At 44.3% G+C, this 13,336-nt stretch overlaps 1 protein-coding gene across 27 annotated transcripts; it reads left to right on the forward strand.

The window, feature by feature from the left end:
- Nucleotides 1-7,069: 7,069 nt before the first annotated feature.
- LOC119320237 lies at nucleotides 7,070-13,020 on the forward strand. Of its 27 annotated transcripts, none has more exons than XM_037594355.1 (13): nucleotides 7,071-7,841; nucleotides 8,547-8,659; nucleotides 8,744-8,865; nucleotides 9,483-9,518; nucleotides 9,595-9,745; nucleotides 10,217-10,271; nucleotides 10,519-10,632; nucleotides 10,722-10,810; nucleotides 10,922-11,389; nucleotides 11,475-11,547; nucleotides 12,091-12,198; nucleotides 12,394-12,449; nucleotides 12,714-13,020. In XM_037594355.1, the coding sequence occupies exons 1-5, from the start codon at nucleotides 7,207-7,209 to the stop codon at nucleotides 9,718-9,720; spliced, it is 1,032 nt and encodes a 343-aa protein (XP_037450252.1). In that variant the 5' UTR covers nucleotides 7,071-7,206; the 3' UTR covers nucleotides 9,721-9,745; nucleotides 10,217-10,271; nucleotides 10,519-10,632; nucleotides 10,722-10,810; nucleotides 10,922-11,389; nucleotides 11,475-11,547; nucleotides 12,091-12,198; nucleotides 12,394-12,449; nucleotides 12,714-13,020. The 27 variants fall into 27 exon arrangements, 24 of the variants coding, with proteins under 24 accessions (XP_037450248.1, XP_037450246.1, XP_037450247.1 ...); XM_037594361.1 differs by having other exon boundaries at nucleotides 10,519-10,575; XM_037594357.1 differs by having other exon boundaries at nucleotides 10,542-10,632.
- Nucleotides 13,021-13,336: the final 316 nt, after the last annotated feature.

The raw sequence follows: 13,336 nt of genomic DNA on the forward strand, positions 1-13,336 counted from the left end.
AAGCCCATCGGGGCCCGAGCGCTCCACCGCCGCCGCCTGGCCCCGAGCGCCTCCCGCTCCGAAGCCCCGCCGCCCGACCTCACCAGCGCCTCCGCCCCGCTGCCCCTCTACCTCGTCGCCTCGCCACCGCCGGCGAGCACCGCGCTGGTGCCGTCGCTGTCCCGGTGAGCTCGCGCCTCCCCGTCGCCCTCTCCCTCTTGCTTCTCTCTCTCTCTCTCAGACCTCTCTCTCTCTGCAGAACCCCGCGAGCGCCGCCGCCTGGAGTTCGCTTCGCCTCCCCGCGCCGACCTTCACCTCCGGCCAGATCCGGCAAGGGAGCCGCCGGATCTGCCCTGTCCGCTCCCGCCGGCGACCTCCTGCCGCGCCCCCGCCGGCGCTGCCCTTTGCCGCCGTCCCGCTCGATCGGGGAGGAGCCCCGATCCGCCTGCGCCTCGACCCGAGCTCCTTCCTGTGGACCCGCCTCGCGCCAGGCCCGCATCCGGCCCACCTCCTCCAGGCCCAGCCGGCGCCCTCCCTGCAAACTGGGCCAAGCCCATGGTGAGAAGCCCCGCTAAACCCCGCCCGTGCGCTATATAGTAATCTTGCGCTCAAACGTTTTTTTTCCAGAAAACTGCTAAGTCTTTAAAATCATACATTTTCATGCCATGTTCATCATGCTGTATGTCTGCATCCGTAGCTCTGTTTTGCACGTGTAATATGTCAAATTGTTCGTCTCGACGAGTACTTCATTTCATTCCATTGGATCATTTTCATTTGAGCTCATCTTAATGCCCAAAATGCTGTTGAAAGAGTGCATGTTGATGTTAATCTGCTGAAACTGTTATAACTTGCTCATTTGTCATTTTTGCCATGATTTATGTGTGCATCCTATGAGGTTGATCTCTACATGTATTTTGATCTATGCCATGCCATATTTCCAGGGGTGTATACCATGTATTTTTGTGAGTTGTGTGTTGAGTGCATCAAGCTTGCTAAGTAGGGTAGTTGCTGTTGCTGTTTTCCTGACAGATTCTGTTATATTTTGTTGCTATGTAAACATGTTGCTACTAATCATTCTATGCATAATCTGGAGATGTTCTATAAACATGTTTTGATCTACATGTTATGCCCTATCCATCCATGCCCCTGGTTGCATTTATAGCTTGCTGTAGATTGTTCATATCTTGCTCCAAAGTTGCTTGATAATGTTGCTGTCAGCCTGTTTACATTAAGTTCAATGTTTCCATGATTGTTTTCTAGTGATCCATGTACCCTATGACCTTGCTCTTGCCATGCTTAGCTTCACAAACATGTATTTTTACTGTTGGTTGCCTTGCCATGCCATGTATTGCTCTGTAGTGAGTGGTTCAAGCTCACCAACATGCCTACTTATCGTTGTTCCTGCCATGTATGAATCTGTAATATAACTTGCCATGTTTACATGGGTGCCATCATATCTTCTGATCCTTTTTGGCTCATGGTCAGTAAGAGACTTTTGATCTATGCAATTAGTAGATTCATTCCATGCCTTTGTTTGCCATGATAAGTTCCTGTAACATGTTGTTTGCTTGCTCGAAACATTGCAACCTGATGTTATTTCTGCTAAAGTCTGAAACTGTTATTGTTTGCAATATCTCCATGTCTTTTTGAGCATGTTCTAGTTGTTTCTGGAGATAGCTCAGTGTTCATGTTTTGTTATGCTTTACCTGTACTTCATGCTCATGCCTTTTGTTCTTATGCTGGGGTGCTGTAGCATGTTGTTTTGATGCTTGTAAGATGCCTAGTTGCTGTTATGGACAGATTGTTGTTATGACTTGTATAGTGTGTGTGTGTTGCACCGTTGCTCCGTTTTGAGTGTGCTCTATATGAAACTTGCTTGATTTTGCATGTAGCTTCATATTATCATGTTGCATCCATGTTTTGAGGTGTTTGCTTGATGTTTGGGTGCATTTTGCATCAATGCCATATTTAACTTGTTTTGCTCATATCTTCTAGGCCGTAGCTCCGAATTAAATGAACTTTATATGTAACTTGACTAGAATTTCGTGTAGATCATCTTGGTGATCTTTAACTTGCTGTTTAACAACTTGAACATAAGGTTTATTCAGATCTAGACCGATTTTGAAATATGCATATGAGGACTTACCGGAATTGTTATATGTTGTTCCCGGCCTCATTTAAACTTGCCTTGATGTGGTTTTCTTGTTTTGCATCATCTCTTGCCATGAGTAGCTTCATGTAGCTTGGTCATGCATCATGCTTGTTGTGCATCATGCCTTGGTCATGTGTGGTGTGTTTACCTATGTTGTGTGCTTCTTCTTGTTAGTTCCTGTTTCGTTGCGATCGTGAGGATTCGTTCATCTACGGTTGGTTCGGCTTCATCCGTTCGTCTTCCTCATGGACTCGTTCTTCTTCCTAGCGGGATTTCAGGCAAGATGACCGCTACCCTGAATCTCACTACTATCATTGCTATGCTAGTTGCTTCGTTCTATCGCTATGCTGCGCTACCTATTACCTGTTTATCAAGCCATCCCATATTGCCATGAACCTCTAACCTTTGACACCATTCCTAGCAAACCGTTGTTTGGCTATGTTACCGCTTTACTCAGCCCCTCTTATAGCGTTGCTAGTTGCAGGTGAAGTTGAAGATTTCTCCATGGTGGACAGGGTTTACGTTGGGATATCACAATATCTCTTATATTATTAATGCATCTATATATTTGGTAAAGGGTGGAAGGCTCGGCCTTATGCCTGGTGTTTTGTTCCACTCTTGCCGCCCTAGTTTCCGTCATACCGGTGTTATGTTCTCGGATTTTGCGTTCCTAACGCGGTCAGGTGATTTATGGGACCCCCCCCTGACAGTTCGCTTTGAATAAAACTTGTCCAGCAAGGCCCAACCTTGGTTTTACCATTTGCCTCACCACCACCTACTTTTTCCCTTGGGAGTCGCTCTCTCGAGGGTCATCTTTATTTTAGCCCCCCCCCCGGGCCAATGCTTGTCTAAGTGTTGGTCCGAACCGAGTAGACTGCGGGGCCCCCTCGGGGCAACTCGAGGTCTGGTTTTACTCGTAGGATGTCTCATCCGGTGTTGCCCTGAGAACGAGATATGTGCAGCTCCTATCGGGATTGTCGGCGCATCGGGCGGCTTTGCTGGTCTTGTTTTACCATTGTCGAAATGTCTTGTAAACCGGGATTCCGAGACTGATCGGGTCTTCCTGGGAGAAGGTCTATTCCTTCGTTGATTGCGAGAGCTTATCATGGGCTAAGTTGGGACACCCCTGCAGGGGTTAAACTTTCGAGAGCCGTGCCCGCGGTTATGTGGCAGATGGGAATTTGTTAATGTCCGGTTGTAGATAACTTGACACCAGATCCGAATTAAAACGCATCAACCGCGTGTGTAGCCGTGATGGTCTCTTCTCGGCGGAGTCCGGGAAGTGAACACGGTTTCTGGTTATGTTTGACGTAAGTAGGTGTTCAGGATCACCTCTTGATCATTGCTAGCTTCACGACCGTTCCGCTTGTTTCTCTTCTCGCTCTCATTTGCGTATGTTAGCCACCATATCATGCTTAGTCGCTGCTGCAACCTCACCACTTTACCCCTTCCTTTCCCATTAAGCTTTGCTAGTCTTGATACCCATGGTAATGGGATTGCTGAGTCCTCGTGGCTCACAGATTACTACAACAACAGTTGCAGGTACAGGTTATGCGATGTTCATGACGCGAGAGCGATGCTTGCTTGCTTGAGTTCTTCTTCTGCTTCTTCTTCGATCAGGGGATAGGTTCCAAGTCGGCAGCCTGGGCTAGCAGGGTGGATATTGTTTGAGTTTCTGTTTATGATTCATCCGTAGTCGGATGTTGTTCTTGTATGTTGTATTGTTGTATTCATGTGACATTGTATGTATCGGATGTATCCCCTCTTTTATGTAATGTTGATGTAATGATATCCACCTTGCAAAAGCGTCTTCAAGATGCGCTTCTATCCTTGGTGGGACCTTCGAGTTCCTTTAGGATAGGGTCGCATCTTGGGCGTGACAGGGGACGACGGTGGTCACCTGAAACCGTATAAGTTATCACTAATACATCCCGAATAATTGCTTAAACTAAAAAATAACAACAAATATGACATGTTCAACTAGTTTTATTAATTCAACTAGTTCTTACTAAATATAAACTTACTATAAATAGAAAAAAAACTAGTTCTTTCTAAAAATAAAGTAGTTCAACTAGTTATATTAATTATCTTACTAAAAATACATTAGTTCTATTAATTCAACTAGTTCAACTAGTTTATTAATTTACTTACTAAACTAGGTCAACTACAACTAAAGTAGTTCAACTACAACTACTATTAATCATACTGCCCTAGTTAACTAGTACCATCACTACTAGTAATTAACATCTACTACTACTAAAAATCTAGTACTAACTAAGCAACATCTAGTACTAGCTATGAACCCTAAATTAACATCTACTACTACTAAACAACATCTAGTACTAACTAAGCAGAGAGAAAAAGGGGGTGGGGCGACGGAGAGGTAGGGGCGGCGAGGGCGGGATCGGGAGGCGGCGGTGCTGGGTGGGCTCGGGTGGCGGCGGTGAGGTCGAGGGCGGTGGGAGGAGGGCTGCCGGCGGAGGAGGGAGGAGGGTGGCCGTAGGCGGAGGGAGGAGGGCGGCGGCGGAGGAGGGAGGGGCGGCCGCAGGCAGAGGGAGGATGTGCGAGGAGAAAGGAGGAGGGACGGAAGGAGGGGAGTACCTCGGCGGCGGACGGATGAAGGCGGCGGCGGCGGCGACGCACGGCGACGGTTATCAGCACGCGGGCTAGAGTGAGAGTGTGAGTGAGAGAGAGGGTCGGTCGTGCGCGTGGGGATAAGGTAGGGATAGTTGTAGGGCGTTTGCCAAAACACACTACAGCTAATCTGAATAGCAGTAGCGCTTTGCATATAAACCGCTACTGCTAAGTGTAACTATACAAAAATACGTCGATGCAAAAATACATTGGCCATCAATGATCTTTTTGTGTACAATCTGAATTGTCAATATGAGTCCTCTCCGGTAGGAACCGGAGAGGACTCATATTGCGGCCACAAATTTTACACATAGAGTTCAGTGAAAACCAACTGGTTGTGATAGTTTCAGAAATAACATATTTAATGTGATAAACACCCTGTTCACGGAGCGAGGTGGGACTAAACTTGTGAGCTGATCTTAGCAGTAGCGGTTTTCTTCGAAGCGCGCTGCTGCTAACTTCCATAGCAGTAGCGCGGTTCATTATGGGGCGCTACTGCTATAACTAGCGGGGGCGAGGTCATGGCAATTAGAGCAATAGTGCGTCCATTGTGATGGACGCGCTACTGCTATTTTCCTTTCAGCAGCGCGTTTTGCTATCACGCGCTGCTGTTAAATAGCAGTAGCGTTGTATTTTGAGGAGTCTTCTGATAAGATTCTGTGTATAGACTTTTCCCTAATAGTGCTCCTCGACGCGAATGTTGTACCTGACGAGCAGCCACAGGTGTTGGACCTGATAGATCAGTAAAAAAGAACTGGGATGCCCTTGAGCGTCCATCATCTCCATCGAAATTTTAGTTGCACTATGTAGCATTAGCGGCAACCCAAGCCGAGGCAGGTATTAGATGGATTCTCTAAAGCATATACTATCACTCTTTGCATGCACGCCTCTTTTTTACCAAGAACTATACTGTTCTTTAGTTAATAATACTTTGTAGCACACCTAGAAGTTCATATGCACCCGTCCTTTTAAGGCACTTACTTTTACTTCCACTTACCAATATTGTGCTTGTAGAACATTCTATTTAATATTGAGGATTGTCCGATCAACTTCAGCCAGCAATGACACAACCTACATCATTAGTTCCGTCTAGCGACAAGACCACCTCGAGCAGGTACCATCTTCTGCACGAAATCAAGCCACCTCCAGCAGGATCCATATTGGAAAACAAGTTCAAATAGTTTACCAATAGTATACTGCGAGCATGTTCTTTATAAAGCATACAGTAAATCCAAGGAACAAAAGTCATGAATGAAGCAAAAAAGATTACAGAGAACAAACTTCTCAATAATCACGTATTTCACTTCTCATCTTCTACATGTGTTAAATAACTGTTGTTATTTTATGAATTTCCAAAAAGGCAAATATATTCGAAAAGAAAGTATGTCCATATGTAATTACGTTAGAAGATGATTCAAATGAAGACTATGAAGAAACTCCACACATGTTAAAAGACTTTAAAAGAGTACATGAAAGAACACTTTACACATGTCAAAACTTTACATTTCCAATTTAAGAAAAACAATTGTCCTATTTTATATTCCAAACTATATCGTATAGTATGTTACCTTGCAGGCGGGACAGGACGAAAAACATGACCATTACAGAATTGGCAGTATCAATGACGAGGTACTCTCATCAAAGAAATAGAGTTCATATTTTTAAATGTTTGAACGGACATGCACTAGCACCTTGGTGCTACAATGCCCCATATGCATCTCTGAACACAATTAATTTTTTATTAAAGCTAGCCTAGCATGAAAATTATGTTAATAACATTCAAATTTTAGTGAACGAATGGGATTCAAAATCTACATGAAAAACTGAAAAAGGACGGCATGCAAAAATAGGAGAAAAGAATCAACAGAAGACAGTATGATTAGGAAAGCACCTGGGAAGGAACACAAGTTAGAACAAGGCAGAGCAAGTGCTAAACTACAAACTTAATTCCCTTGATTGTACTTACACAAATATATTCTAGATACTCTAAATACTTCATACTCCCTTCATTCACAAATATAAGAGATGTTCTAACTTTTTTGTGAATCGGATGTATATATACACGTTTTAGTGTGTTTGTTCACTCATTTTAGTCCATATGTAGTCCATATTGAAATATCCAAAACATCTTATATTTGTGAACGAAGGGAGTAGTAATTTGCATTGACGTACAATTATGTTTACTTTTGAGTCCATGAGAACATCTAACATATAAAGCCTCCTACACTACCCGCCATTTTAGTGCCATCGCCGTTCGAAAATCATCCTGTGCGCACAATGATCCTCGCTGGCAGCGGTAATAGCAATTTCATCGACCTGGTAAACATCCGACCTCTCGTTCATTTGTACGCCACAGGTTCGGCTCAGGAGCAGCTGACGAGTGGGCCACTCTTATACGTGGGACAGGCTCGCAGCGACGCGGTCGGTTCGCGATTCTGTCGATGGAGAGCCAGGGCGGGTCGGTCGTGGGCTCTGGCCAATCGCTCGTGGGTTGTCAGGGCGTTTTTTACCATGTGGTGGGATTGGCCAACCCTATCCACCAATTCCCCGTCCGCCTCCTCCTCCCCTGCTCGCTCGCCCCGCGCGCGGTCGCCGCCACTCACGGCGATGAGCGGGCAAGGCCGCGTGAGCCGATGGGCCATTGCAGTCGCCGCCGGGAGCGGCTGCCTCCTCTTCCCTTCCCGTCCCCCGGTTCCTCCTCCGCCGCCGCCGCCGCTCTCCACTGGCCGGCGAGCTTCACCCCTCCCCTCCTCTCCTTTCCCCCACAATATCCACCTCCTGCCCCCATCCTTCGCGCCCGAGAAGCCGTGGCCGTCGCTTCATCGAGGGAATGGCGTGCCGGATCCGGTGTCCCCGTTCCATGTCGGCCACCGTCCTCTTACCACCCGCCTCCCGCTTCCCGACCCATCCCCGTCTCTCGACGCGGCACAGGTAGGAGCTGGCTGTTCAAGTGTCCATTGACGGCGGCGAGCCCGAGCCGGCGACGTAGATCTTACCGGTGGACTGCCGGTCGTCGACGCGTTGCCTCGGACTCCCACAGACGCAGCAGCATCCGCAGCAGAGGATGGCCACCGAGGTATGCCCTCCTCTCCATCCTCCCCTTTGTTGTCATATATTCTTCAAGATTGGAACTTGACGACCATGTCGCTCACCTCATGGTTTGGTTACGTACGTACACATATACTTGGCCGGCCATGGGTGCTTGCTGTGTTGCCTTCTGCAAGCATTTGTTTTTCCACTTTCGCTTTGAAGGCAACAATTTAGGACCCATCCTCTGTTTGTGCTTCGTTTACTCGCTGGGCTTTGCAGTTATGTGAGTCGTTGTAATATCTGTAGATGGGCAATTAAAATTCCTTCTGTTGATCGATGCTATCTTTAGTTGTGTAGGTTGAAACAAACGTCAATGGCTGTTGAGTCTACCTTGACCCGTGGCACTGTTGTCACCCTGATTGATACATTTCTCTGAGACTTGAATTGTTTCTCATACCTGACGCTAACGAACACTAGAGAAATATTGGGATTTCACTGTCAGACAGTCTAGACAACCAACACCTTATACCTGACTGACTACATCAATCTCTTGTTAAATACATAGGGGAGAAATATTGCAATTTATGGTGAGACTGCTGATGGTTTGGAGGATGACGGCAGGTTTTTTATTTTTCTTCAGCTTTGTGACCCCTTCTGAGATTTGATTTTGTCTTGATGTTTTTGAATTTCATTTCGATTTGGCGCTTTTGCTGGTGGTATAACTTTGTCGTCGTGTGCGCGTGTGTGGCAGCCTGGAGCAGGAGCGTTTACTCGCTGTGCCTATGGTAGTGGCGGCGACGATGGCGCGTATGGTAGTGGCGGCGGCCAGGACGTGCCCTCGGCGATCTCGACATCCAAGTCAAGGTAAGGAGCCCTTGGTGTTTCTCCTCCTACCTCAAGATCCCATCTAGCTCATGCGCCTCCTCTCGCATCAATCTAATCCCCTAGGCCCTTCTCACCCCTCACGCCCTCGTGACCTTGCCAGGATTGGCGGCGCAAGAACGATGGCGCTGCAGGGGATCGAACCAGAGGAATGTGATCCATCCTGTCAAGATCGGTTTCTGCGTGTGGTAAGGATTTGCGTGCTCTTCCACTGGATCGATTTCGTGTTCTTCCTCTTCTTGTTTTGTTTTCGTTTGTAGGATTGCTGATGCTAATTTGTTGCTTCGTCTTCTGCTGTGCGTGTACTCACTGCGTTTGTTTCTTTACGAGGAAAACCTCAGTATGTGGATATCACATTCAGTTGCATTGACACGGGAAACAAATTGAAAAGGCAATTAGATATCTTTTCTCATTGAACGGGTCTGTAATTAGATGTCATGAGCTGGGAGGAAACAAATCCAGTTAACTAGATAAATTTTTTCATTGAACGGGTCTGTAATTAGATATCATGTGCTGTGAAGAAGCAAATCCAGTAAAACAAATAATTACTCAATATCTCAAAGCTGTGAATTGACTGGCTGGGAAGTGAATTTACTGGCTGTGATATTGAGTCATTATTTTCCTTTTCCCCATGCTTTTGACCTTCTCATAGTGGAGTATGGTCACAGCTGTTTCCTTGATGTACCATTGACATGTCTAGACTACGAACCTCATTCTTTTACCAGCTCTGAGATTTTACATAGTGATGACTCATGATTAAGATTATTATTGTGAAAAAGAACTTGCTTCGTGTTATTATGTACAGTGCTACAACCTTCACATAAGAAGCTCCACACTAGAGGCAAGGTCCAGCTCTACCAACAATCTTAGCCAGCCCGGTTTACTTGTTTTGATATTATTGTTTTATGGAATTACAGGGTCTGACGAAACACCATCAAGAGATAGCTGAATGTTTCAACCAAAGGGGTGTGTCTTTAATTTTCCTTTTAAGAAGAAAGAAAACTTCTGCAGCAAAATACCAGGAAACTAAATGGAACTCATAAAGCTCAGGAGCATAATGGACGCCAGGTTCACCTTTTTTTCCTTTTCTTGGTCATACTCACAGCCCAGGGTGTGATAAATTTCATCAAGGAAAATAATGACTCAATATCACAGCCAGCCAATTCACTTCATGCTAGATTTACAATTTAGTTGATACAAAAAGGCAATGCTGTTTATTTATGACCTAACACTAGCAGTTAACCCATTTTATTCGGCTTATGAGCAGTATCAGTACACTATGTAATAAATGAAACATTATGTGTTTTTCTAGCAGACCCGAAATAACAAACTTAGTGAAGATCCTAAAAGCAATAATGGAATGATTTGTAAGGAAATCTAACCAAACAAACAAACATAACCAAACTTGTCTCATTTTATAGCATTTAGATAATGTAAAACATTGTACAATTGGTATTGTACAACTATTTATCGGGTAGGTTAGCGTGTAAACAACATAGTGCGTGCTTTCGTTTATATTACAATTTATTTGATTCACAGAACCCTGGTAGTGACATGATTTTGGCAGGAGAAAGGAGGATTATCATTTCTAGAGGTTGAATTTTTTTCTTTTAATGAATTGCAAATGCTAAATTCTGTTACCATGAATTAGAAATTATAATACTCTAGCTATACAGTGTTAGAAGATTATCCTTTAACATTTCTACTGAATATCAAATACAGTATCAGTTAGGGCTTACAATTCTACATTTCTACTGAATATCAAATATCAATTAGTACTAATCGCATAAAATAAATTAGTATTTACCATTCTACGTTTCTCCTGAATATTAGTATCACAGGTTTATACTAATTTTCCAACCAGGGGAACTCCAGTTCTGAAAGGTTTATACTCACCGGTGAGCTATTCCCAGTAGAAATTACTGGATAGGAGCAAAATTGTTTTTCAAGATCATGTTAGTATTTTTTTTATAATAGAGCCATAGGCTAGACCAAACAAATTGGATTGTTTTGATTTCATTGTGTGGTTGTGCTTGCGATCCAGGTGAGTTGAGCTGCGGCTTGGATGGGGATGTTGGTGTTGTTCAAGAGGCCTGCTGGGTTTGCCTTTTTCAAGGTTCTGAACCAGGGCAGGTGAGTGCTCGCCGCCACCTCAGCTCTTGGTGTGGTTTGGATTACTTGCGTTTAATCTGATCTCTGCCTGTTTCATGGCCGACGGAATTTTCTGTTCATCTTTGTTTGTAGGATCTATGGAAGGAGTTCACGACTCGGACTCGACGAGAAAGGTTTGTGCTTCATCTTTTTTTTTTTTGATGGCAAAATAACTTCTCTTTATGAAACAATCAGTACTTCATATATCTATTATAACAGAGTAAGTCAACAAAAGCCCTTTTATTTGAATGAACAAGAATCCGTTGTGTGCTGCTCAGCTATGTGCCCCTTTTCCAAATGTTATAAATGTTATCTTAACTTAGTTGTCACATAGAAGTTGGTTTGGGCTACTGGGCTCATTTGATGTTTGCATGACTTATTTGAACCCGATGCCGGCCTCACCGGCATCCTGAGGCGACAGAGCGACGGCCGCGCTCGACACCCTCTTTCGCAACTCGACGACAGCCTAGCGTCATAGGCGACCCATTTGGGTGGGCGACAACGACCGCAGCTGGTGCACGCGCTCACACTCAACCCGTCCATACTCAACTCTTCCTCTCGGTATGAGCCCCTTGCATCCTGTTTGAAGTTTTCTCTTTTCCCCCTTCTCCGTTTGTTTGACCTGGTTCTGCTCGGGTGGATGCAGGGTGCGGACTGAGAATTGGATGCTCTGTGCCAGCATATGGAAGTGTTGTGACCACTGTTGTTCCGGATGTGAGGTATAATGCTAATTGGACTTGTGGATTTATCGTGTCTTGGAATGGATTGCCGAAATGTTGGGGTTTTCTCAGTATGTAGTTTCTTTTACTTATATTTTATTCTTATAATTCAGTGGTCCTTGATTGCAACCTGGTGTCATCCTGTTCCTACTCACAGGTTACAGTAGTGCACGAGCTGACAAGGAAGAAATCTTGGTTTCAAAGTACTCTCTGTACGTGGCTAGCTGAGTCGGGTCTACTTAACTTTGCTATCTGAAAGATATAGCTATTTTATTTTCCCATTCAATTAGGCAATCTTTTGAGGAGGTTAAAATGAGTTATATTTTGGGCAGGCTTGATGGCTATTTGTATGTTGGGCCATGTTAGTGGTGTTCTTTATTTGTTCATGGGTCAGATTGTTTGTTTGGTCTTATGGTTTAGACGTTTGTCCTGACTGTTTTGGTATGTTTATATAGTACTTTTGGAATGTGATATGATTCTTTTTGGGTTTTTTAGTTCACGCATTCATTCTAAGAATCTTGATATCCGGCTGTGTTGTTGTAGATTTGTAAGTTTTTTGCTTGGGAGCCATCTATTCAGCCATGTTGGAGTAGGCTATATGATTTTTTCAGTTCTGACCACATATGCTTCTTCCTTGGTCTATTCACCAAGGTTTGCTCCCTTCCTTTCTCACTTTGATGCATTAGCTTTGTTTCATTATACTCTTATATGATGCTCTGCGTCTGTGATGATCCACCACCAACTGAGGTATATAAATAAGCTGTGTTTCCTACATTTGTGCTGATCCACACAACTTGCTGATCTCCAACTTATTTCTTTTCTGACCATCTGCATTTGTGCATGTAGTCATGGACACCGACTCAAAAAATGAACAAGGTTACCCCTTCAGCTGCAGGTGCAGGGTACTATGTCTGGACTTGCCTTTTTTATTTCAATTCGTCTTGCTTTTTTGTACTAAATCTTTGATTCATGCTTTTTCTCTCTTCAATAGTAAATCATCTTGCAATACCCATGGTGCCACACGTGTTTTATTCACCAATCCTGTCAAGAGAAATCAAAATCAAGACGCCAATCAGCTTAGCCTTGGGCTGCTCCTTTTCTGCCTTTTGTTTCCTGTATACACTCATCTTTCTTTGATTGACCTGAATTTCTTTTTGTTGTGTTAGGTTGACGGTGACACTGCAGATGTAGCTTCTCTGACCGCTACCGAAGACACCGCTGAACAGCTTAACCAGACAAAGACAAAGTGCTGTTATGCAGGCATGGTTTAAAAACTAGAGCCTTTGGCTGGTCAAGTACCCTTGCCAAAGCGTTCGTGTAATCTCTTCAAGTTGTATGAAGCAAATTCTATGTATGTAACACCCAGGAAGAATATTATAATAATTATATAGAAGCAGAGAATCAACCTTGCTAGAGCGTTTGTCAAATATCTACTCGAGTAGCCTTGCCAAACTTTATCTGATGTGTTCTTCACATGTTGTTTCAGTACATTCTCTAGCGTAAAATTTCCTTTTCAGTCAAGCAAAGTTTTCTTTACGATTTTTTTGAACTTAAGTTTTCTTTCATGAAGTTCACTTATAGTCGCTCAACAGGCTCGGTATCAGTTGACAGACACCCCGTTGTGGCCTCTCCTGAATCAGCAAATGATGTGGTGATACACTCACCCCAATATCCACAAAAACGACTTTGTATGTATCATATTCTCCTTGACAACCCCTTTTAACTGGTTAGGCCTAGCCCAGCAAACGTCAGTGGGCCGCATGAGCTCCGTGTGAAATCTATAGCATTT

This window comes from Triticum dicoccoides, chromosome 6B, assembly GCF_002162155.2.
Source record: "Triticum dicoccoides isolate Atlit2015 ecotype Zavitan chromosome 6B, WEW_v2.0, whole genome shotgun sequence".
In the NCBI taxonomy this organism is placed as follows: Eukaryota; Viridiplantae; Streptophyta; class Magnoliopsida; order Poales; family Poaceae; genus Triticum; species Triticum dicoccoides.